We start from the raw sequence: 27,219 nt of genomic DNA, 5'->3' as shown, positions 1-27,219 counted from the left end.
TCAGCTTCTAGAAACTGCTTACATTCCTTAGCTTGGGCCCCCCTCCCATCATCAAAGCCACAACTGCAGGTTGAGTCTTTCTCACACTTTGCCTCTCTGATATTGACTCTTCTGCCTCACTTTCTCACTTTTAAAAACTTTATGACTACACTGGGCCCAACTACATAACCCAGGATTTATTTTAAGGTCAGCTGATTAACAACCGCAACTCTAACTGCAACCTAATTGCTCTTCATTATATAACCTAAAATATTACCAAGGCTCCAGGGATTAGGAAATGAATATATTTGGAAACCATTATTCTGTCTACCATACAAAGGCTAGGAGAACTAAACTGATACTGGAGCCACTGGCCACAGATGGTGAAACAGAACTAAGGTCTGAACCCGAGCAGGGTGACTGCCAGCTAGAACAAAAATATCAACATTCTTCAGAGAATAAAAGAGTCTACACAATATACCACCCATAATGTCCAGGATGCAAGCCACAACTACTTGAAATACAAAGGACCAAGAAATTGTGAACAATTCTCAATGGAAAAGGCAATCACCAGATGATAGAAAGATCGGATACTTTAAAGCTGTTATTATAATTATGCTCCACGAGGTAAAGAACATAGTGAAATAAACAAGAAGGTAAAAATTCTCAGCAGAGAAATAGAAACTATAAAAAGTACCAAAATAAAATTTTAAAACAGACAACAAAAATTCTTAAAAGAAAAATTCACTGAATGGCCTGAAGAGCAGAATGGTGATGACAAAGAAAAAAAAGTCAATGAACTTAAAGACTAACAGAAATGATTCAGTTTGAAGAACACAGAGAAAAGAAAGATTGAGGAAAAAATAAACAGTGCCTCAGGGACGTGTAGGGCAATATAAAAAGGACTGAAACATATGCAGTTGGAGTCCCAGAATGACTGGAGAAAAATATTGGGGCAGAAAAATTATCCGAAGAAACAATCATCCCCAAACTTTACAAATATGGTAAAAGACATCAATGTACCAATTCAAGAAGGAATAAACTCAAAGAAAACCAAACCAAAACACAAGATGCTGCAAACCAAAAGTAAAGAAATACTCAAAATCAGCTAGGAAAAAAACTCAACATATTACATACAGGGTAACAGTTCACATTACCATGGATTACTTTGAGATGGAGTCTCACGCTGTCCCCCAGGCTGGAGTGAAGTGGCATACTTTCTGCTCACTGCAACCTCCGCCTTCAGGGCTCAAGCGATTCTCCTGCCTCATTCTCTGGAGTTGGTGCGACTACACACGCGTGCCACCATGCCTGGCTAATATTTTGTATTTTTGGTAGAGACAGGGTTTCACCATGTTGGCCAGGCTGGTACCATGTATTTCTTAATTAAAAAAAACTCTGGAAACTAGAAAATGATAGAGCAACATCTTTAGTGTTTTTATATAGAGGGAACTATTAGATATGTTTGTGTAATATATATATGTAAATATCTTTGTGTAAGCATGTATCCAGAATATTTGAAGTATTCTTACCACTCACTAAGACGACAAATAATCCAATGTAAAGGAATGGGCAAAAGATTTGAACAGCCATTTCACAAAAGGTGAACTAATGTTCAAAAAATCCATTTCTCCTTCCCCCTACACAAAGATAACAAACATCAGTAGCCATTAGGGAAATGCAAATGAAAACCCAAGGTAACCACATCTACTGGATTAGCTAAAATTAAAAAGATTATTATACTAAATTAATCAGCACTCGCATATACCACTGGTGGAAATGTGAAATGGCACAACCAGTTTGAAAGATAGTTTAGCAGTTTCTTAAAAAGTTAAAATTTACAGTACCAGATGACCCAGCCAATCGACTTACAGGAATTTACCCCAGAGAAACAAAACTGAATGTGCATACAAAGAACTTATACTAGAGTGTTCACAGCAGCTTTATGTGTAATAGTCCCAAGCTGAAAACAAATGTCCATCAAATGGCGAATTAGTGAATAAACAAATTATGGCATATCTGTAGAGTGGAATATTATTCACCAATTTTTTTTCTTTTTCTTTTTTGAGACAAAGTCTCACAATGTTGCCTAGCCAGGCTGGAGTGCAGTGGCACAATCTCAGCTCACTGCAACCTCTGCCTCCTGGGTTCAAGTGATTCTCCTGCCTTAGCCTCCCAAATAGCTGGGACTACAGGTGCGCATCACCACACCCAGCTAATTTTTGTACTTTTAGTAGAGATAGGCTATTGCCATGTTGGCCAGGGCTATCGCCATGTTGGCCAGGCTGGTCTCGAACAACTGGCCTCAAGTGATCTGCCCACCTTGGCCTCCCAAAGTGCTGGCATTACAGGCGTGAGCTGCCGTGTCCAGCCCTATTTACCAATTTTTAAAAGAGAAACTAGTATGCTGAGTCAAAGAAGTCAGGCCAAAAAAGAGCACTGTATGATTCCACTTACATAAAATTATATAAAATCTATATAATTCAATTTATACACAATTCTAGAAAATGTATACTTACCTATAATACCAGAAATCGTATCAGTGGTTGCCAAAATATGGGCATGAAAAGAGGAATAGAAGGGTTATTTTTTGTTTTGCTTTAAGTTTCAAAAATATAATTGCAAGAATGAGGAATATGCAACACTTCAGCACTCTGATTTTAATTATACTAAGGTCAATTTGAGCAGTTTATTCATTTGAACAATTATTGCACATTCTCATATGCCAGATTCCAGATCTTTACTCCACAAATTCTGTCCACTCACACAAAGGAACCATACAAGATCTTCTGTATAAAAGCATTTCTGACACTTAACCATAAACACCAGCAGAGTGAAGGGCTAAATTTCTGTAACGTCAATAACTATTTCAAGGTATTTTGAATGAATGAGTTAGAATGGGTAGGTATATCATCTACTTTCATATTAATAGAATTCTAGCTCAGGCCAGCTGACCTTATAATTACATTTCAGGATGTACATGTTTATATCTGATCACAGATTACCGTATGTCTTATTTTAGAAGGAAAGAAAAGGAAGACAGTTTTAGGGTTGTTATTGATAACTTAAACTTGGAACTTTATAGTCTCAATTATCTCTATTTTAGCATGCCATAACCCAATACTAATGTCTACAGAGAACCTTGAGACCACTGACAATGCTGCTGTGGACAGATTAATACAGAATATACACTAGCGACAATTTTATTTATTCTGCAATATACCTAGTAATCAAAGGCTTGGTGAGCATTCCTTAACCTCAAGGATAAAAGCAAGCATAAACTGACGAACACCGGTTAGAACCTGCTATGGGTTCAGAATCCGAAATAACCTTTGCATTATGCCACACAAACATTTCTTATATTAACCTCTATCAACACATCTGGAGTAAAAAACAAAACTTGAATTAGTTTACATAAACTAAGACATAGATTGGTTTGCTTCTTAGAAATTAATATTTTAATTGAAAAAGAAAATACCAAGATACAAATGGACAAGAGAAAACTTTCAGATGAAAAGCCAAGATAACACATGAAAATCCTAGAAATGAGAGAACCACACATTTTTATATACAGCAACATATTATTTGGCTACATATTATGTTTCATATAAGGGAAGCCAACCTGCAAGAAGTGAATGTCCTTTTGTATGTCATTGTATTCTATGGGACAAACAGGACTTTTAATGGCCTCAGGGATGTCTGGGTTTGTGAGAAATGTGGCTGGGGCAAGGAGGGTGGAGGTAGCAATTAATAGTGGAAAAAAGAATTAGTAACTCAGTTTTAAGCAACTCTTAGGTGCTAAATCAAACTCCTCTATTACATTTGCTCTAAGAAAAGGACACGATAAAAGATCTCCAACCATTTTGTGATTACATCTATCTGTCTACACCTTACTTTCACACTAACAATATGCTAATCAGGAATGCGAGGGTCAAGCTGTCTTTCCTAAAACCAAGCTCTTTCCTAAAACCTGATATGTGTGAACACCTAGATGAAAATCAGTGTGTAGCTTACCGGAAGTACCTTCCTTTCCCCACTGCCAGCCAAATGGAAATTACATTATAGCAAGCTAATTACAGATTAACCATCTGTTCTAGGCCTGGGGCAAAGCTTGAGAAAGCAGATCAACCCTAGTCATTCATGGCCCCAGAAAGTCCAGAAAAAGAGGACTGATTCTAGACCTCTTAAAGGTCTAGATCATTCTATGGCAGGGCAGGTATGAAACAAAGAGTTCTATATCATCTGGGATTCCTGGGTCCAAGAAAAGCAGGAGAAAAAAAAAGCAAATGAACTTAAACAAGTAGGCTTTTAATTCATTAAAACTAAGATTAGTCGGCCGGGCACGGTGGCTCACACCTGTAATCCCAGCACTTTGGGAGGCCAAGGCGGGTGGGTCACGAGGTCAGGAGATCGAGACCATCCTGGCTAACACAGTGAAACCCCATCTCTACTAAAAAAAAAAAAAAAAAAAAAAATGCAAACAATTAGCTGGGCATGGTAGCAGGCGCCTGTAGTCCCAGCAACTTGGGAGGCTAAGGCAGGAGAATGGTGTGAACTCGGGAGGTGGAGCTTGCAGTGAGCCAAGATTGCGCCACTGCACTCCAGCCTGGGTGGCAGAGCAAGACTCCACCTCAAAAAAAAAAAAAAAAAAAAAAAAACACAAAACACTAAGATTAGTCTAATAAATCATGAAAGGGCTGAGAAATTAAATGATGTATCTCCATTATGTTTTTGTTGAGGGGCTGGGGTGTTGAGAAAGGGGCAGCTTGTTGAAAACACTTTGGATATAAACAAAAAATATAGGGATAAAAATCAATGGTTTTTAAAGGCAATAGTTTAAGAAAAATCTGTCTCTCTCTACTTCAGAATCATCTAGGGCTGAAATAAATGACAGCAGAATCCGCACATAATCAAGCCATCTGATAATGTGGCCGGGCACATTTGCCTGGCCAGAACATTCCCCTCCTGTGACCTAGATCTATCTTAAGAAACTTGCTGCCCAATTCCAACAGCTCCACTTTCTACCTTCTGTGGACTCCTAAACTATTCCTCTCCAGCTCCTGAAAAAGGCAAGATTAATGTTCTCAAGATGTGATATAGGTACACCTAGAAATCCCTGATACCCTTGCAGGAGGCCTTCAGAGTCAAAACTATTTTCATAAAAATATGTTATTTGCCATTTTCACTCCACTTCTCTCATGAGTGTACAGTAGAGTTTTCCACAGGCTACATGACTTGTGCTATTACAACTGACTGAATGCAGAAGCAAATCTGAAAATCCAGTTGTATTCCTATTAAGCTAAACATCAAAAAGATTTGCAAAAATGAAAAATAATGCATCTCATTAATCCTTTTGTTTTGAAAAATAATAGTTCTCTTTTATTAAAAATTTTATTTAATATGTAAAAGGTTTTTATTGTTATTAAATAAATTAATTTTTTAAAACGTTAATTTTAAAATATCTAGAGAAATAACTCACAAACAAAAGCTCTTAGGGGTCCTCGATAAAAAATTTTTTAAGAGTGTAAAAGAGATTCTAAAACCAAAATGTTTCAGAAGCATAACTCTGCCTTCAAAGATAAACTACTCCCAAACTCTCCAGACATCTTGATCCAAACATGAAAGTTTAGTATACTGTCTGAAAAAGCATATAGAGTAAATACACAAAGTCATTAAATACAGAAGGTCTGGATTGCTTCAGTGCAGGACAAAAATGGGACAAGGGGTTTTGTATCATCCTGAATTACTGTGTCCAAAAAAAAAAAAAAATTGAACTTCACTATATATGCTTCTTCTAACATCCTTAGGCAAGAATGTAAACTCCAATAACTTATTCCTGTGGAAAAATAATTTTCTTTACCCTGAGGTTTACAGAAAGAAACTGTCTAAAGTTAAGACTCCTATGATACAGAGTTATATCCCCCACCCCACCCCCAACACCCTGCAAATTCATGTATTAAAGCACCAACCCCCGGCCGGGTGCCGGGTGCCAGGTGCCATGACTCACACTTGTAATCCCAGCACTTTGGGAGGCCGAGGTGGGCGGATCACGAGGTCAAGAGATAGAGACCATACTGGCTAACACGGTGAAACCCCCGTCTTTACTAAAAATACAAAAAAAATTAGCCAGGCATGGTGGTGGGCGCCTGTGGTCCCAGCTACTTGGGAGGCTGAGTCAGGAGAATGGTGTGAACCCGGGGGGTGGAGCTTGCAGTGAGCCACTGCACTCCAGGCTGGGCGACAGAGCAAGACACTGTCAAACAAAAAACAAAAAACAAAACAAAACAAAACAAAAAAAAAAGCATTAACCCCCAATGTGATTACATTTGAAGAGAGAGCTTTTAAGAAGGTAATTAAGGTTAAATTCCGTCATAAGGGTAGGGCCCTAATCCAATAGTATTGGTGTCCTTGGAAAAAGAGAAAGAAACAGCAAAGCTTGCTCTCTCCACATCTGCACAGAACAAAGACCATGTGAGGACACAGCAAGAAGGTAGCATTCTGCAAGTGAGAAAGAGCCCTCACCAGAAACTAACCATGGTGGTCCCTTGATCTTGGGCTAGTAGCCTCCAGAACTGTAAGTAAATAAATATCTGTTGTTGAAGTCACCCAGTCTGTATTACTTCATTCTAACAGCCAGAGCAGACTATTACACTGCCTATACTCTGTTCCCATATAATTACTCTATAAATATACTAAGGAGTAGGGAGAAATGGAGATTTTCTTAAGGGGGAAGGAAGTACTGAATCAACGTATTCATAGTACCACACACCATAATTTAAGTTGTATGGTCATTAATGAGTTATTTAGGTTTGTTTTCCTCAAAATGTCATTTGATTTTTAACCTTTGATTAACATCAGTACAGAAACATCTACTTTTTTCCCTCCTGGATAGTGTCAGGTCTAAAATTCATGCTTTCATACCTCAACTGATACTGCAACTAATTCATAACACTAGTTATTATAATATTTTGTTATGTCAACTAATAGAGAGTCATGCCTTTCAGTGGCTTTGCCCATCTGACAACCATGACATAGCTTAACCTTTACTCTTCCCATAAGGCTACATGAAAGCTTACATCTGACCCATTCAATGCCTTCTCACCAACTCTATGGTATATTAGGAAATTCCTTTTTAAAAGTTGAATTTAATTGGCTAGGGAATTGTTTTCATGGCTCTTTAATGAAGGGCAAAGTGCCCCAATATAGGTCAGTCAGAAGTCCTTGCAGCACTGTAGGAAGAGAAATTGATTTAATTGCACCACTTAGGTCTCACTTAGGTCTCAAATGCACAGCAGCTCTCTAGCTATGAAATAAGAAGATGAAAGGAGAAAGGAGGGAAATGTTGGGTCACTCTTTAATGTTGATTTTGAAAATGCTCAGAGTAAGAGACTCCCTCCCTCCACATCATCTTCCTTTCCCTCTAACACTGAGAGAGTTTCCTATTTAGCACTGTCTTCTCTGTAAAAGCATAGGGTTTGAAATACTGCAAGTACTCAATAAATTCATTTCAGTGGAAAGGGAAGCTGAATGAAAACTAATAAGAATGTTCCAAAAAATGATTTGGAATTACTCTATTTGCTATGGTAAAGTTTATAGAAAAAGGAAAGGTGAAGGGGAGGATGGAGAAGGAAAGGAGGGGGGAGGGAAGGAGGACAGAAGGACAGACAGACTGATCTCTAAGAGTCCAAGCAAAACTGTTAAGTCTTTGCTTTGGAGTTGTTTGAAGTAGTATTACTTTCAGATAACATTTATTAAGCATCTAATATGTGTGCAACAAAACACTATGTTAGATGCCAACCATCATAGCAAATATAAAAGAACTGTGTTTTTGTCTGCTATATGTAATTAATGTTTTTCAGATGAACAAATAGAACCTATTTGTATTAATAATGAGGTGCTGCATATTGCATTTTCTTGAAGGTACCATGAAAGCAGACCTGGGCCAGAATTAACTTGGATGTAGGAATGTACAGTTCCTCTACTCTTTAGGCTAGTGGCTTCCCAACCTTTTTGGCACCAGGGACTGGTTTTGTGGAAGACAATTTTTCCACAGACGGGGCATGGGGGAGAGCGACGGAGGCAAGAGCATGAAGGGATGATGGTTTTGGGATGAAACTGTAACACCCAGATCATCAGGCATTAGATTCTCATAAGGAGCATGCAACCTAGATCCCTCCCAAGTACAGTTCACAACAGGGTTCTTGCTCCTGTGGGAATCTAATGCCACCCTGATCTGACAGGAGAGGTGCTCAGGCAGTAACGCTCGCTTGCCCACTGCTCACCTCCTGCTGTGTAGCCCAGTTCCTAGCACTGGTCCTTGACATGGAAGTTGGGGACCCCTGCTTTAGGCAACACTTCCATGAAAGTGATGCAAATTCATAATTGTTAATAAAAATGAAATGGAATGAATCCTCCTATAATCGCCTCAAGCCCTTAGTAAAGAATTAGGATCCAAGAAATACCATTAGTTCTCAGCTTTTCAAAATCTCACTATGGCTGGAATATGCCCAAACCACCATGTATCTTAGACCAGTACTAATTTCAAAAAAGTTTTAACTTTTGAATGTAAATTTTAGGTTTTTAACTAAAGATATTAAGAGATTCTGGTAATATCCTTAAGAATCAGAGAGCTAGTGAATAAAGAGCCAGGATTTGAATGTGGCTGTCTGAACTTTTCACTTCACTATTGCACTACATTATACAGTAGTCAACAAAATAAGATAGATTTATAGATAGATCTCCAAAATGGGGGGGGGGAAAAAAGAGTACAAAACCAAATGTATCTGCAGTAAAAGGCGTGGGACTGGACCTATAATTCTCAAAGTCTGATGGTTTCTGGAGAGTATGCTAGTTTGCATGTTCATATCAATAATCTTTTCAAGAAATAATTCCACAAGAATGTAAGCTCCTCAAAATCAGGGACCATGCTAAATTAACGTTTGTAAGTTTAAGAACAAAGCTTAGAACAAGGTAGCATACAATAAAGGAATATTTTAATGGATTTAATGTATTTATTTGGGAGGGCATCTTTTTGAAAATAGAATAGATTTTTAAAGATACATGGGCATAAGTCAAAAGCAAAACAAATAAAAATACTTTTTAACTGAAGCAGTTTAAAACAGTATGCAAGAAGAAGCTGGGCTGGGCGTGGTGGCTCACGCCTGTAATCCTCCCAACACTTTGGGAGGCCAAGAAGGGCGGATCACCTGAGGTCAGGAGTTCGAGACCAGCCAGGCCAACAGGGTGAAACCCCATCTCCACTAAAAATACAAAAATAAGCCAGGCATGGTGGTGTACACCTGTAATCCAAGCTACTCGGAAGGCTGAGGCAGGCGAATCACTGGAACCTGGGAGGCAGAGGTTGCAGTGAACCGAGATCGTGCCACTGCACTCCAGCCTGGGAGACAGAGCAAGACCCCGTCTCAAAAAAAAAAAAAAAAAAGAGGAATCTGTATTAAAATGTTTACACTGTGCTCTTCCTGGATCCCCACGACCCTTTCCCCAATAAAAGAAGAATGAAGCATGGTGACCTGAAAAATGATTTATGCTTTGCTGTTTTCTGCCTAGGTGATAAAAATAAGAGATGAAGAACAAATTACTAACATAATGTAAAAAGGAAAAAATTCAAAAAGAGAAAAATGGGAAAATAAGAAAAATTAAGTAGATTTGAATCCCATTATTCTCTGGTTTCAATAAAATAGAATTAAACCCAAATCACTCATCTCCCAAGATTTTTTTTGTACATTATATTCTCTCTATATGTAATACTTCTGTATTTAGTTTTCTGGTTGCTATCTGCAGTGGAATATACAACTAAGATAAAATATTTATAATAATGTACAAAGTTCTAATAATAACCATGGAGTTCTACTGAACAATTAGGCATTCAAAAACATTGTCAGTGCCACAGAGAGAGAAACACATTGTCGATTCTACAGAGGAAGTCCTGTAGTTAAAAATCTGTCTAAAGGACATCTCAAAAGCATCAAAATACCAAATACAACACAATATTCCATGAACTAAAAAACAGACAAATAGCATGGGAATAAATACTGAGAGCATTTGGTTGCTTTATCCTTACATTAATCATATGACCATGCTTAAAATTCATATAAAGATATGCTCTTTTAGTCACTTAAAAGATAGCCAATAACCCTGTTGAGGGAAAAATCAAATTATTTTAGCTCCAATTTTCAATTTTCTTTTCCTACATAAAATTATTTACATTTATATTTATACAAACTTGTCCCCCTAATCAAATTAACAAAAAATCTTTACCTGCCGAAGTATTTCTTAAATCTTTCCTCACGATATAGGTGCCCGTCTTTAACAATGCTTAGGGCCCCTGTTAGACTTAGCAATCTAAAGTAATTTACATTGTCAGTGATGCCTAAATACGTATGCTCATTAATCTCTCAAGCAAATCTGTATAGCTGCAAATACCTTTATAAGATCTAAAGATAAAAACTCTACTTTTAAATTCCATCAACTGGATATACTATAGTCTTAAAAGAACATCTTAACCTATAATTCCTTATTTAAAATGAAAAATTACATTAGATATAATGAGTATCTGTGAGTTATTTAACAGAGAATGCATATCAGTAAATGGGATCTGCAAGGGAAATTTATAAGAATTCTTCAATGTATACAGAAAACTTGTGAGTTAAAAAAAAAAAAAAACTCTCAGTTGGTGAATACATTTATTTGCCAGATCTCAGAAGCATCTGAACAAAAAATTACTTTGCAGATAATTTTTTGTAATATTTTTCCATGTGACTTATTGGATTGATAAAACACCAGGTATATGACAGTCTTCAGTCTTTATAGTAACAACTTTGTCATCAATTTACAACTGACTGAGGGCCAGTTTGCTTGTCATTAACCAACTTAAAAGACTTAGTTATGGATTAGTCAAAAGGCTGGGATTGTAACTACATTTTTTCTACCAATAGTCATTGTCATTCGATAATGTACCAAGAAAAGATTCTATGCATAAATTCAAGTCTTAATCTCAATTGTATTTCTTGAATTGGTAATTAATTAAAACAGAACTATGTACCCAACTGCAATGAATAACTGGACTTGAACAAAGCTAGCCACACTTTAGTGAACATGTGCTTATTTCCATCTAATTCAACATGCTCTATTATCTAATCCCCAAGTCAGACTAGACCCTCTTTTCTATATTCAATTATTTTTCTGTGCACTTCCTACAACTGGAAAGTTACCAAGCCTCTCAGTATACTGTACTGACGCAGATGGAAGTGAGGCTGTTGCTTTAAAAAGCAATGCATTTCTTATTCCCACTAATACCCAATACTCTATAGTTCAGTTTGAGGTATCTTCATAATGTAGCTACCCAATCTAGACCCTAAGGCACTGAGCCTCCAGTTTAAAAAACAGAGAAACCACTAATAAGAGGGGGCCAGCCCAAAATCCTGCAGGTGATCTTGATAAATCTGGATACACTAGTTCTTCTCACCAAGACTAAAATGTCATCGCAGCCTCCCTTATTTAATCATTGAGGCCCTTCCAACAATTATAGGACAAGCAGATGCCACACATGTATTACATTCTTTCTGTCTTCAAATCACATTACCAATACTAACTTAAAAAGATATTTTAAACATCTTCTTTTGATTGAGCTCTCCTCAAGATTGAGTTCTCCTCAATCATTCCCACTAAATTCTATACATTTTTCCTCTAAAGAGGATCTTGGAATGATTTTGTAAACCAAAAATAAAATTATAGGCCCCTAAACTGACTGAATGGACCCCTCTGAATGGCCAAGGGCATTCCAAAGTAAACATGAAAAACTAGCTCAGGCTATGTGGGAAGGGGGGGTCAGACATACCTCATCATACTCTCCTCCCTTTGGAATTCTGGCACAACTGACCAGCATTAATATTAAAACAGAGATCTGACAAAACAGACTCTTTGTTGCAATAAAATACCAAATTCTAAACTGACTCTAGTATAATATCACACAACATATAGCAGGCTCTGAAAGAAATAAAAGTATTTTACCCCAAAATATATTTCTTAGACCTATTTTGAAATGGCCCTGCAAAGCTGTCTCTTGTATGGAACATTCTATAGAAAAAGACCTTTCTGATCTCTTTCTTCTTTTGAGATAAGGTCTCACTCTCTTGCCCAGGCTGCAGTGCAGTGGCATGATCATAGCTCACTTCCCCTTTCCCCAGGCTCAAGTGATCCTTCCACCTCAGCCTCTCAAGCAGCTGGGACCACAGGTGCATACCATCACACCTGGCTAATTTTTTTTTTTTTTTAATTTTTAATTTTTTTGTAGAGATGGGCTTTCACTATGTTGCCCAGGCTGGTCTTGAACTCCTGGCCTCAAGCAATCTTCCGGCCTTGGCCTTTCAAAGTGCTAGGATTACAGGTGTGAGCCACTGCACCGCCCCAGGTCTTTTTCCGATCCAGGAGAGATTTAACTAAGAGTCTGGCACCTTTTAGGTTCTGATAAGAGATAATAACCATCTATTCTCTTAAATCCTGCTACCTGGCGGGTTCATCACATAATAAGAACCTTGGTCTCCACAACCCCTTACCTTATTTTAACCCAGACACTCCTTTCTATGGATTCCAGGTATTTAGATAATAACTTAATTGTTTCGACCAATTGCCGATCAGAAAATCTTTGAATGTGGCCAGATGTGGTGACTCATGCCTGTAGTCCCAGCACTTTGGGAGGCTGAGGTGGGTGATGACTTGAGGCCTAGAGTTCGAGACCAGCCTGGGCAATATGGCGAAATCTCACCTCTACTGAAAAAACACAAAAATTAGCTGGGTGTAGTGGCAACATGCCTATAATCCCAGCTACTCAGGAGGCTGAGACACAAGAATTGCTTGAACCTGGGAGCCTGGGAGGCGGAGTTTGCAGTGAGCTGAGATTGCACCACTGCACTCCAGCCTGGGTAACAGAATGAGACTCTGTCTCAAAAAAAAAAAAAAAAAAGGCAAAAATAAGAGAAAGAAAAAAGAAAATCTTTGAATTCACCTATGAACTGGAATAGAAGTCCCCACTTTGAGTTACCTTACCTTTCCAGACTGAACCAATGTATACTTTACATGTATTGACTGCTGTCTGCCTATAAATTCTGTCTCCCTAAAATGTATAAAATCAAGTTGTAACCCAACCACGTTGGGCACATATTGTCAGGACTTCTTGAGACTGTGCTTCGGGCCTTGGTCACACATTATTTGTCTCAGAATAAGCCTCTTTAAATATTTTACAGTTTGACTCTTTGCATTAACAATGTAATAATGTTTCATTGATGAATATACTAACAACTGTTTTAAATTTGACAAAATAAGTTTCAGCTGTGAGAAATACTATGGCTTAAGCCTCCTTCGCTACCAGAAATTTCCTCTATGGCACTGAATGACACCTGAGGCAGTTGTCTGGGAAATGCTCCCACATAGCGCTGGTCATCACTTGCTGCAAGAGGAAGGGAGCACATCCAACTCATAGAGGCACCCTTTTCTCACTGCACTCCTCATTCTTCTATTTCCTCAGTTGAAGAAGCCTTCCCCAGCAGAAACACCAGTAAGCCTTCTTTTACTTCCTTCACCCCAGATAATTGGCTGGAGGAGACTCTGAGCCCCACAATCTAGAGAAATTCAGACAACTGATTCAAGTTCTGTTTCACTGACTACATTTTTGAAATATGTGGAATGCCCAGGAGTACCTTCATTAAGCAATATGTACTAGAAGAAAAAGAATTTCAAAAAATCTCCTGTAATTGAACTTGATCCTCCATTGTTTTTTGAAACTCCCTTGGAAGCTTGAATTTTCTTTATTTGGCAAATGACCTGGTTTCCTCCTCATTTACATGTTAAGGATGGAATTTTTAAAAAATTAATTGGTTCATTGTTATATCACAAGCACCAGTAGAAGAGTGAAGCAAAGCCAGGCTATAAAGAATAGTAGACTGGCCACAGGGCCTCACTGGCTCACACCTACAGTCCCAGTACTTGGGGAGGTCAAGACAGGCGGATCGCTGGAGCCCAGGAGTTCGAGACCAGCCTGGCCAACATGGCGAAATTCCATCTCTACAAAAAATACAAAAATTAGCCAGGCATGGTGGTGTGCACCTGTGGTCCCAGTTACTCAGGAGGCTGAGGCAGGAGAATCGCTTGAGCCTGAGAAGTCAAGACTGCAGTGCTGTAACCGTGCCAAGGGTCAGCCAAGCAAGACCCTGTCCCCGTCCTTCCCCAAAAAAAGAATAAATGACTGCTACCATGGTAGTCCCCAAAGGTAGACAGCTCTCTATAGTTTTTCTTTCTTTTTCTTTAAACAACTGCTAATCATTTATTAAAATAGTTGACTTAAGCATCTGTAATGGTGACTTCAACCTCAACTCCTGGCTCAATAATGATGGAAGTAATCTGCTTAACAATCTCAGAAAGACTGTGCAAGTCAATGAGTCACTCGTGTATTCTCAACTGGAAATAATATCATGTCTCAGAACCTTCATAAGAAGTTTTTCTTGTAATGATTCTCAAGGTCTTGGTAGGCATTCAAACTGGTCCTATAACTTTGAGATTCTTTTCCTTGGCTCCACCGATCAAGTCAGCACACACCTTGTCCAAGGATTTTATGTTGCTGCTCGTTAGAGTGATTCTTTTCTTGTTTGTAGAGTAATTCTTTTTTTGTTTGTTTGTTTGAGATGGAGTCTCGCTCTATCACCAGGCTAGAGTGCAGTGGCATGATCTCGGCTCACTGCAACCTCCGCCTCCTGGGTCCAAGTGATTCTTGTGCCTCAGCCTCCCGAGTAGCTAGGACTACAGGCACGTGCCAACATACCCAGCTAATTTTTGTATTTTTAAAAGAGACGGGATTTTACCATGTTGGCCAGGCTGGCCTCAAAGTCCTGACCTCAGGTGATCCGCCTGCCTCAGCTTCCCAAAGTGCTGGGAGTACAGGTGCGAGCCATCACGCCGGGCTCGGTGATTCTAATTAGAGTGATTCTAATTTGGTGAATTGCCACCTCTGGCTTCATGGGCATTTTTCTGTATCTCCTGACCAACCTGTTTTTTGGTGAGAGCGAGCGGTGGTGAGTCAAGAGCAAGAGCAGGCTTACCACAGCTCCACACCATGTGGTTTATCAAAGAGCTATATTTTTTTCTTTAAATCTAAAACATTCAGGAAAGTGAACAATCCCAACTTACAAGTGACTGAATTTTCTGACTATAAAAGAGAAAAGAGCGTATGCTTAAATTTCTGGCAAATGTTTTCTATCTCTTGCCAAGGCTCCCAAATGCCAATCTTAACTCATTCTTCCCCTGAGCCCTCAATTCCATTAATCCAACCAGACCCACCTACCTGTCCCCTTCGAACCTATACTCTGTCTTCAACCTCATACAACAGTGTCCAGATCTCCAATTGAAGCTCATTTCTGAACCAAAGACTTGCAAGGATCAAGGCATGACCATTTTTAAAATCTCTGCCTATCAGCTTCTTCCTTTACCCCCAATCTCCACATTTCTTTCATCTTCATCATTGATTCTCCTCTTCCAATTTTCCCTAAACATCTTCGTAAAATGCAAAGTCCTTCAGGTGCTGCTAGGACAATCACAGATGGATTACAACAATGGATGAGGTTACAAGGGAATCCTGTCCACACTTCCATGGACACAGAGAACTTTTGATGTTCCATTTACTGTCCAGAAACACCAAGGCAATGAGCAACCCTCTCTACAATGGCCAGATGTAGATCTAGGTCAAGATCTAGATATAAAAAAAACTGTACCACCACAAGGGCTCCAAAATGTCCCTCCATTCTCAATCCTGGTTTCTTGCAAACTTTCAGAAAAGTTGCTGAAATTTATCTAGGGATTGAAAGAAAGAAAGAAAGAAAGAAACAAAGAAAGAGAAAGAGAGAGAGAGAGAGAGAGAAAGAGAGAAAGAAAGAAAAGAAAGAAAAGACTGTGTCTTTCTGGTTGCTCCAATTATATTATGGAAAGGCCTACAGTAGGGGGGCCCAACCCCAAGGCCACAAACCAGTACCAGTCTGTGGCCTGTTAGGAACCGGGCCACAGCAGGAGTGAGCAGGAGTGAAGTTTCATCTCTATTTACAGTCACTCCCCATCATTAGCATTACCACCTGAGCTCCACCTCCTGTCAGATCAGTAGTGGCATTAGATTCTCATAGGAGCACGAACCCTGCTGTGAACTGTGCATGTGAGGGATCTAGGTTGTGTGCTCCTTATGAGAATCTAATGCCTGATGATCTGTCACTGTCTCCCACCACCCCCAGATGGGACTGTGTAGTTGCAGGAAAACAAGCTCAGGGCTCCCACTGATTCTACATTATGGTGAGTTGTATAATTACTTCACTGTCTATTACAATGCAATAATAATAGAAATAAAGTGCACAATAGTCATCACAAAACCTTTTCCCCTTTAGAATATATCACAAACTAGAAAGTATACATCTCCTGGACCCTGGTCCATGGAAAAACTGTCTTCCATGAAACTGGTCTCTGGTCCCGAAAAGTTTGGGAACTACTGCCCTACAGTTTTCAAGACATGAGGTGACTAATTGACAAAACATAGTTGCACTGACCTCCCTCAACTGCCAAGAACCACAGGCCTCATCTAGGTCCATCCTAACGTCTGGGGTAATCTTGGCTGAACTCTTCCAAATCTCAATTTCCTAATGTTTTCATAGAGAGGATTAACACTGCTGTTTCCTAATAGGAGTATTACACTAAATTAGTAGACATGCAAACTTATGGAAACAGTTATGAACAGATTTCTGTACATTTATTTCATAATTAGAATACTGTGTTAGACAAAACTTTATTGCTTTATTTCTTCTTTGTTTGCATATTTTCATATTAGCATGACAACAAAACTAGGTTCTTCTATTTCTCTTATTTAGGTAAGCATCATCTGATGACAAGGTTGTGGGGTTTTTTTAAAATGTAACTGTGCCTAGCAGAAAATCTACTTGTAAGTGGGCATTCAAAAGATGGCTGTATGACTGAATTACTGAGCAGAAAATTATCCCTTACTTATTTTCTATATAATTTCCTTATAACCAATCTCTCTGGTTATATATCTTTCAGGCTGAGTTATCAAGGATAACCTATAGATAAATGATAATCACTGGTTATAAGAGTTTCTAAAATATGCTGTTTTTATGCATGTATCAAGACACTTTTTGGAAACTGGTAAATAATAGCAAAGAACTTTTCTACCACTGGTTCCCAGTTAAAAACTGGGCTGTTTCAGCTGGGCGTGGTGGCTCACGCCTGTAATCCCAGCACTTTGGGAGGCCGAGGTGGGCAGATCATGAGGTCAAGAGATCAAGACCATCCTGGCCAACATGGTGAAACCCCATCTCTACTAAAAACACAAAAATTAGCTGGGCATGGTGGCGGATGCCTGTAATCCCAGCTATTCAGGAGGCTGAGGCAGGAGGATCGCTTGAACCCGGGAGGCAGAGGTTAAAATGAGCTGAGATTGTGTCACTGCACTCCAGCCTGGGCAACAGAGTGAGACTGTGTCTCAAAAAAAAAAAAAAAAAAGAAAAAGAAAGTATACATACTTTCTACTATATATTTCATATATAATCAGACCTCCTCAATCAGATTCTGAGGGTGAACCTTAGCATTTGCATTTCTTAAGATGAATTTAAGTTTTTCCAAACTATACCAACCCTGCATGCAAATGAGGACAACAATCTGGATAAACATCAAAGAATTATTTAATCTAATATCCCTATCAAAAAAAGTAGTTGCCTTCAATTTTTTTTTTTTTGTAATATACAAATCACTATGACCTAACAGTTTTACCTCCACCTGCCTAACAAGACATAATCATTACTGCCAAAACAATCTTAAGCACTGGTCCAGCACATCTCTCATCATAAAAAAGCCACCAAAGATCCAAACCCAGACCGGATGTCCAGACTTCAGCATAATAGCAATCCCTCCCAAGGACAAAGCCAAAAATAGATCCTGAGCTAAATGGGAATTCCTAGCACTAAGATCCATCCTTATAAGCCCTTTCCGGAGATATGCATTTTAAATGGTTTGCAGAAGTATGTTACCTGAACAGGTTAACATGGCGTATTCATCAAATGAACAAATTATCAACAGGTAGAGACAGCAGGGCCCAACAAAAATAGGTTGTAACAGTGGCAACTTTGGACAGAAAACAGAGAAACTACAAAAAAACCATACTGGAATAGATGAGTATTGAAGGCTAGAGTGACAAGATATAAACTAAATTCACTTCCTTTACAAATGCATAGATCAGTAGGTGAAACCAGTGACAAGATTTTTAACTAAAAGATATGTGGTCCTAAATTACTGAAATTGTTTTTTGTTAAGCTCACACACCTCTCTACATATACAGGGATACATGAGAAAGTGTAAGTGGGAAAGATTCCATTAAAATAGGATGAATGTGTAACAAAATCCAATACCAGGCTCGATAAACCTTGCAATCATCAATTCTATGGATAATGAAATACTCTGCATCATCACACCCAGACCAATGGGAGCATTATACATGCACTACTTTTTGTACTCAAAAAGATGAAGTATATAACTGTCTACTGTACCATGTCATTTGAAAACACTAGAAAATTCTACAGCAATCCTTCAAAACTTTTCAAATAAATACCCTGTCCATCTTAAACCTGAAAAGCACTTCAAATTGCTAACATTTAATTTCTTGTTGACTGTAGATATTGTCATTTGTTTTCCTTGTAAAAGGATGCTAAATAAGGCTCCAAGAAGTGACTGCTACATTAACCAAAATTATGCACTGCCAAGCTGTCTCCAGCATCAACTCTGAAAGATAGGAAAGGATCAGAAATCCAATTTCCTACATGAAAGTTGAAGCATTGCTTCTTTTTTGGTTCTCTTCTGTGGGATTTTTCCATTGTCCTCCCAAATGTGACAGTTTGCAAATACCCACATCTAGAAGCATATTCTATGAGAGAAAAGACGCCAATTTTAAAACTTGAGAAGATACTTTTAATTCTGTAGGCAAAAGTTCAGCAAATCAGCTAGCACTAATCTTGACCAAATGGGTGAGTCAGCCTTGTCACGGAGATTTTTTTTTTTTAATTTAGATGAAACTTCACATTTAAAAACATGGTAACTCCAAGCATTCTACCAAGAACAAAGAATAAGCATTGGAATAGTCACTTACAAGGACTTAACGACTTGTATTAAACATATTTTATGCTAAAGTACTAGATGGTCTCTCTAGTTCCTTTTAGCTCAAACCTTCCTTAATTCTTCCAGTAACTTCACCAGACTATTCTTTTAAGTTTTAGTAATTACAAACAGAACCTGAATGAGAAAGAATTCAGAATTAAAGTTGTTATCAGTAAGCCTAATTAAACAGTACAGACAGAGAGATGGCAGTAGAATAAAGCATTCTGTATTAGGAGAAGTGAGAATATAATCAGGAGTTCGCAGCCCCATGAATGAAGCACAGCATACAACAGAGTCTGGCTGGGATTTGGGTAACTAACATACCTAAACAGGGATAGACTGTGGCCCCTATTAATGGGATACTCTACTTGAAGTAACCAACCACACTCAGAAAAACATGTCAACCAGAGAGTGAATCCTCTAATTTTAGTGAGTAGTCTCCCTTACTGGCAGTTTTCCTACTTTCTATCTTAAAAGGGAATCCACACACTCAACACCGCAAAATGGTAAGACAGCTCATCTCACCCCTATATTGTGGCTCTGGCACTTCTGGGTCGCACAAAAGCCATCGTTCTAACTAGGGTGGGATTTATGCTCCCCGTTCAGTGAAGGGCTGTCTGTGGCTGTTTGCAGGGTGCAGGCTCCCTACGTTGACTCTCGCTTCCTGTCACACAGTGGTATCACCGTGACGGACCCTTAACATTAACAAGTCTTTGACTGAAAAACTGATGTGATCTGCAGCCAGTGGGGGGAAGCGTGGTGGCCCGGCGGAGTGCCTCGGCAGGGTCAGCAGGGTGGCACTGCGGGAAGGCACCTCTGCGGCCCCGAGCGAGGTGAGCAAGGCTTTCCTGAAGTTTTCCTTCCTTCCACAACATTAACCTGCCAAGACTCCCACCCCCACCCCGCCCTATTAGGAAAAGTCACGCCGGCAGCTCACTGAAGGGCAGGGGGACAGCTCCTGGTGCCCCACAAAAGTTGGGCTCGGCGGCTGCCACAGCTTAAAGCTCCTGCAGGACAGTCGGGCCGACACCGCCTCCTCCGGGGGCAAACCTGAGCTGCCAACTTTCCCACTGCCCACTCCTCTGCGCACAGCAGCCCAAACTTTGCGGTTCGCCCACCGGCCGCATTCGGGGCGAGCGGCGGCGGCGCTGACCTTCACGCCAGCCCCGGGTCCTGCGCTGGCCGCCGCCCGCCCCCCGAACCTCCCTGCCTCCCCCAGATCCCCTCTGCCTGCCTCCCCCAACCCTCGTGGGAAGCCCGCGGTGTGGGGGGAGACGGCAGCAGCCCGACCCCGCCTATCACTACTGCCCACGACCCTCGGGGCTCCGGAGACCCTGGGTCCCAGCGCCTCGGCCGCCCACTCACCATTGGTGAAGGGCTCCATTTTCCCCCCTCCGCGGCTCCTCACAGCCCGAGCGCCCGAGCTTCCTACTCCGAAAGCTGAGGCGGCCCAGCAGACTGAGCATGCCCAGCGCGGCCTCCAAGGGCTGCCAGGGAGGTGCCGCGAGGGGCGGCGCCGCTCCGCCGCTCGGTGGCTCCGCCGTTCCGGGTTTTCGTGGCGGCTGCAGAAAGAGCGAGGGAAGCAAGAGGGAAAAGCACAGTCCAACCCCCAGCGGCTCCGCGGAGAGGCGAGGTGGGAGCGGGTGCGCGCTGGGGCGGGGCCTGGGCGGGGCCGGGAAAGCCCCGCCCCTGTCCGAAGGGGACCTGGCTGCGGCGCTCTCACCGGCCGGGAACCGTGTTCAGTCACTCAACAATTGTGGAGCCCTACTGCGACCCGCCCGATCCTGGACGCCGAGACACTCGCACTGCGCCAGAAAACATGGTCCCAGTCCCAGGAGCGGACATTCCAGAAACAGACCATAAATAAACACAGAAGACACACGAGTGTAAAGTCAGTGCCCCGCTGCGCATTCAATCGGGGTGATGTGATGGCGAGCGAGTGGGTAGCTAATTCGGATGGCTTGGTGAGAGAAGGCCTCGCTGAGCAGGTGCCACTGAAGCCAAGGTCTGAAGGCAGAGCAGGAACCTGCGGGCGAAGGTCGCTATCCGAACCGCGAATCGCCGGTTTCCCTGGGGAGATTGGCCGCGGAGGGATCACTTTTCGAAGGACCGAGGGATCGGGCGCTGTAGGTCTTTTCGGCAGGGATGCCCTCCCGCATCATAGTGCCCCGGGAGGGCGGTGAGAAAGAGACGGAAGAGAGGGCGGGGACCCCGCAGGGCCGAGGGCTCCCTGGGGTCCAGGACCGAGGGCGCCCTGGGGTCCAGTCCCGGGACTGGCGGCTGCGGGCGCGGCCTCTAGGTGCGGGCGGATAACAAAACCCGGCGCCGGATCGCCCGGGCCGGATCACGGGCGCCGCAGGATGTGGGCAGAAGGCCTGCCTGTTCCAAGCCTTAAATCAGCACCTGCGGTTCCCGGGGGGTGCGACCGCTGGGGCTCGCAGCAAGGCTCCGCGGCGCTAGGCCCGAGAAACCGAAACTCCCCTAGTCGCCCCTGCCCCCCAGCTCTCGCGCCATTGCCTCCAGCCCCGAGCCACCATTGTTTCCAGTGCCAAATCGGGCAGACCCGCTAGCCTCCGGGGCCGAACCGCCAGGGGCCCCGTGAGCCCCGAGGAGGCTCTTAGGGGACGGCTTCCTTTTCCCCCTCTGGGTCTGCGCATCGCCACCACCCCTCGCTGCAGAGGCCGCCGCCCTCCCAGCGCGCCACCACCGCTTCCTCTGCCTCTTCCCCTCCCCCGGCCCCGGCCCCTGCATTGACTTGGCTCGGGCTGCGGCTCACTGCGCCTGCCAACTGTCACACGCTCCGAGGCTGTCAACAGCGGGGCGCCAGGGACAAACAAGCCGCGGCGAGCGCAAACAACCTGCGTAAACGGGGACGGCCAGGGTGTTGTTTGACCAGCACTGGAATTGGAAACTAGGTTTCGAAGAAGTCAAGTCGAAGTACAATATTGTATTTTAAAATGTCTGTTGTTATTACATCCCTCACAATCCACGCTTTACTTGAAACTTCCAGTGCATACCAACTGCACTTAGAAAAAAACATGAAACTCCTTGCCTAACTCTGGGACCTCATCAGCACATTCTCACCATGTTTTGGTCACAGAGGCCTTCATGCTGTTCCTGGAAGTCGCCAAGTTCCATCCATCATTGTTAAGCATTCCTTTTGCTCGCTCCTCGCACAAGAACTGTTTCTTCTTCTTAGTACTTTGCCTACTAATTCCATCTTGTCATTTAAGTCTCAGCTCAAATGTCACCTCTGCAAAGAACCCTTGTCTGACCATACATCTAAAATAGCCACACTCTATAAAGACTTGGCCTTGCTTTATTTCCTTGTCAGCACTCAACACTGTCTGAAACAATGTTTTGGATTTGGTGTTTATCATCAGTCTCCCTCTCAAGAATGCAAGCTTTGTGAGAGCAGGGTCGTAATCTTTTTTAAAGCTGTATCCCCAATGCCTGGGTAAGTATACAATAAATAATTTTTGCATGAATAAGTGAAGGACGTAGTGGTGTTTAGAGTTCACTTCCACTGCTGCAAGCCCTTCCGGTTAATGACTCCATACTGAATGATGTGTTTGATCAGTACAGAGAAGGTTTCTGTATCATATGATATGTCAGAGCTGCTGTCTTCCTAATGTATGAAAGGTAATCAGAGCCCTTAGGTTGGCCCCTTGTGCTGGCATTTCAGAACCAACAACTGTGAACCACGGGGGCCGATGTATCCCAGTTCAGATATTATATAGTATATGCAGAGCTAGATTTTGTTAACATACTTCACACATTGTATTGCTTAAATAAGATGCTCTTCTCTATATTTTAGGTCATGTCATATTCCCTTGGAGTTATTTTTGCAACCAAACCACTTAGTATAGGAGATATTTAAAACACCACAGCTTGTTAAATCGCCTCACCTCGCGTCACCTATAACCTACAGTCTACCATGCTTTTAAGTGTGAAACATGTTACCTTGTGTTTTGTTTTAAATATCCCAACTCTGCAGAGACATGTGGTAAAAAATGCACTAGCGAATATAGGTGAATCATTATGTCTTTTTGAGATTTCTTTGACAAAGAAACAAATGATTTTTTTGCCAACCTCTTGCCTCCCGCCCTTCCCATTCCTTCACACACATGAGGACCATTTAAAGACATGTAAAAATACAAAAATATAAAATTAGCCAGGCATGGTGGCGCACACCTGTAATCCCAGCTATTCCGAAGGGTGAGACTTGAGAAGCTGAGGCATGAGAATCGCTTGAACCCGGGAGGCGGAGGTTGTAATGAACGGAGATCGCACCACTGCACTCCAGCCTGGGCGACAGAGCAAGACTCCATCTCAAAAAAAAAAAAAAAAAAAAAGCCTGGCGCGGTGGCCCCCACCTGTAATCCTAGCACTTTGGGAGGCCAAGGTGGGTGGATCACGAGGTCAGGGGATCTAGACCATCCTGGCTAACACGGTGAAACTGCGTCTCTACTAAAAAAAAAAAAAAAAAATAGCCGGGCGTGATGGCGGGCGCCTGTAGTCCCAGCTACCAAAGGCTGAGGCAGGAGAATAGCGTGAACCCGGGAGGCGGAGCTTGCAGTGAGCTGAGACCACCGCGCCACTGCACTCCAGCCTGGGCGACAGAGTGAGACTCCGTCTCAAAAAAAATATAAATAAATAAATAAATAAATAAATAAATAAATAAATAAATAAATAAATAAGGTTTCGTATAGGAAGTAAGAATAGTAAACCAAAATGTTTCAGAATCCTACCTAGGAGCAAAAGAATAATAATGAAGTTTGTTTTGTTTTATTGGATACTGTTTTACATTTGACTTAATAGAGCCTTTTTGAGGGAACATGATATCACAGTTTCACAGCCAAAACCCATTATGTTTTCATCTTTAACACCTGCCTATCCTCCCACACAGAACTTGCTCTTTAGTTTAAGAATATGACACTTTAAGTTATTATGAAGTTACTATTCATTATCAAAGGCACCCTGAAAAACAAATTGCGTTTGTTTAAAGAACTGATGACCTTGATAATCAATGAATATAGGAATATTTTTATCAAAATAAAACACTTGGTGTACCATAGATCAGCAAATCCCAGCCTCACATTGAAACAGATAAGGAGGGAACTACTATGTAGAGAGGGTAGAATATTTACTCACAATCCAGGAGCAGACATGGACCGGAACTCAGGCCATCTGTGTTCTAAACCAGTGCTTCAGAGTTTTCTGTTGCCTCCCAATTTCCACAAGCAAATTGGGGTCAATGACAAAAATCCACAAAAGGGATATGGAATAGAGAGAAATATAGGTAATTTCAGCTATTAGAAGTCTATTCCATTAATCACATAATTAAGATTCCAACTTAATTAGTTGGTATTCCATAGGGAATTTGGATTCAGCCCTACTAAGTGATTTTTCTAATTATTTTGAAATAAGCAACAACAATACTTTAATTCAGTGAACACATTTGAAAATGTTATTTGTTCAGCACTCTTATGGAGGAATCTGCTTCCCGCCAGGGCAAGGCTGACCATCGTGAGGTTTCCAGCCACCCTAAGGACTGAAGGAGTCAATATCTCATTACCTTTGTAACCCATTTGCAGCACACATACACTGCATTAATTAGTAATGTTTGAAGTTATACCAAATCAAGAAATGTTTAGAACACAGAAGAAAGCAGAATAATTATCTAATAAAGTTCAAGTAGAGCTTAGGCATTAGCAAAAAAACACAGCCAAATAAAGTGAAAGGTTATTATTTGGAAAGAACAGTGATATACTAGTTCAGATTCCTTGGGCTACAAAAAACAAAACTCTGAGTAGAACTAGTTTAAATGATACAGACATTGATCAGTTCATATAACAAGTCCAGAGATAAGACAATCTTCAGTTACAGCTCACCGACCTCATCGAGAGCCCACCTTCTCTCTCTCCACTCTTCAGTCCTCTATATGAGCAATTTCCCAAAGCCCAGACTACCATATGGTCAAAAGTTGGCTGCAGCAAGGGAGGAAGCAGGAACTTACTCTTCCGCATCTCTTTCTTGGGAGCAGGGGAGACACGTCTCAGAAATTCCCCATTAAAATTCCCTTTAGGTCTCATTTACCAAAACTATATTTGTACATTTATAGATCAATCACTGGAAATGAAAATGAGGTTACAGTTGAGACAGAGTAGGAATGGGGCTCAGCTTCACCTCACCCCACTAGAGCATTCTTTAATGCACCCCCACCAAGCACAAAACCTACACCACTACCTCACTGATGCCTTAATGTTTAGACCATGCCTTTTACTTAAAGAATTCCAGGAACTAGGCTGGGCACAATAGCTCACACCTGCAATTCCAGCACTTTGGGAGGCCAAGGCGGGAGGATTGCTTGAGCCCAGAAGTTCAAGACCAGCGTGTACCCCACAGCAAGACCTCATTTCTACAAAAAATTGAAAAATTACCCAAGCATGGTGGTCTGTGCCTTTGGTCCCAGCTACTCAGGAGGTTGAGGTGGGAGGATTGCTTGAGCCTGGAAGGTGGAGGCTGCAGTAAGCCAAGATCACACCACTGCACTCTAGCCTGGGCAATAGAGTGAGATCCTGTCCAAAAAAAAAAGAATTCCCAGAACTGCCTTAGATGACCAAGGTTGTGGAGTGTCCTAGCTAGGGAAGGAATGCTGAACAATTGATTTACAGACTTGTTGCCTCTGGCCAGCACAAAAGGTGCCCGTTACTCAAGATAACATAGCAACCAGGTAATGCTGACCCACATAGCCTACCCATCATATGCTTTGCCCAGTCTAGCCTGCATACCCTACTCCTGATGTCAATTCCTGCACTTTGCCTAATAAAAAAGCACTACTAGCTCTTTTTGAGGAGTCTGTCGGGGAATTCTCTCTTTTGTGCTACCTCCCTTATGTCCGAGCATAGACTCCAATGAAGGCTTGTCTGGGGAAACTGTTTTGGCCTCTTGACAATCTCTATTGCATTGAGAGACCAAGAACCAGTGGTCAGTTAACACCATGATTGGTTTCTTAGACAAAGTACAGCCTAAATGTGCTGAGTTTAGGATCGCCTTCCTTGTTTCATATGGGAGGAGAGGGTATTTGAACAAAACCATTTTACATTCAGAAAGGAAAAGGAGAGTGTCAACTGAGGAACAGATGAAGTTCACAAATTTGGAAAGTTATTTCTCGAAAAAGGTTGCAGCCTGTAGGGTAGCCATGCTGACAGGCTGACCCCACAGCCAGAAGCCAGAAACAGACACTCTGAGGGAGGGGCAAAGAGAACAGGAATTTATGCTGAGCAGGGTGGCCAAATATACATATTCAATAAGCTATAGGAGGAGTCATGAATATTTATGAAAGGATAAATGTGTGCATGTGCAATGGAGCTTCATGCCCCTTCACGGGTTCCATGTACAAAAAATGGCAGTGTTAGCATGATCCGAGGGTGAAGTTTTCAGTTCTCTGACATCAAAAGGCGAAGCAGAGGACATGAAAACTCTTACTGTGCATTTTCTGGAGATGGGCCAGAATCACTCCATGTGGTAACCTCTTATCAGGCAAAAAACTAGAGGCAATATCAGGTGGTCGGTTGATATCAGTGGTGAAATCTTTCAAAAGGGCTGGTTTCTGTTTAGCCCTTAGGGAAGAAAGTCTCATCCTGAATATTGAGGAAGGAGTATAATAAGGCTTGTTTGACCCTGGCATCCTGTCATGAATGAGAATTTAGCTTTCAAGGTTACCCTGGAGTCCCCTTGGCCAAGGCATGGTCTGTTCAGTCACTAGGGAGGCTTAGAATTTTATTTTTAGTTTACAGGAGTTAAGCAACCAAAATGTTAGGCAGGCAACCTAAATGTCCACTAAAGGTGATAAACACTGACATATTTTAATAATACTTTGATATTAATGTTTTAAAACCCTAAGGCACTTATATAGGAAAAGTAAAGATAAAGCCATTAAATACAATGTAATTTTTATATAATTGATTAATATAATTAGGATTACAAACCAAGAAGTGGTATATTATTGTCAATGAAAAGAGTCAAACT

The 27,219-nt window shown here is 41.4% G+C and overlaps 1 protein-coding gene across 1 annotated transcript in view; it reads right to left on the bottom strand.

Moving 5' to 3' along the window:
- Nucleotides 1-20,674, bottom strand: part of LNPEP (leucyl and cystinyl aminopeptidase) — a 105,141-nt gene extending 84,467 nt beyond the window's left edge. Inside the window, exon 1 of the mRNA XM_023212204.2 lies at nucleotides 20,551-20,674. Coding sequence (XP_023067972.1) covers nucleotides 20,551-20,569 — 19 coding nt within the window. The 5' untranslated portion in view covers nucleotides 20,570-20,674. The remainder of the gene's footprint in view (nucleotides 1-20,550) is intronic.
- Between the last annotated feature and the right edge of the window lie 6,545 nt (nucleotides 20,675-27,219).

This window comes from Piliocolobus tephrosceles, chromosome 4 (genome assembly GCF_002776525.5).
Source record: "Piliocolobus tephrosceles isolate RC106 chromosome 4, ASM277652v3, whole genome shotgun sequence".
NCBI lineage: Eukaryota > Metazoa > Chordata > Mammalia > Primates > Cercopithecidae > Piliocolobus > Piliocolobus tephrosceles.
Note: the sequence above shows the minus strand (reverse complement) of the source record. Positions and strands in the feature narration are given on the sequence as shown.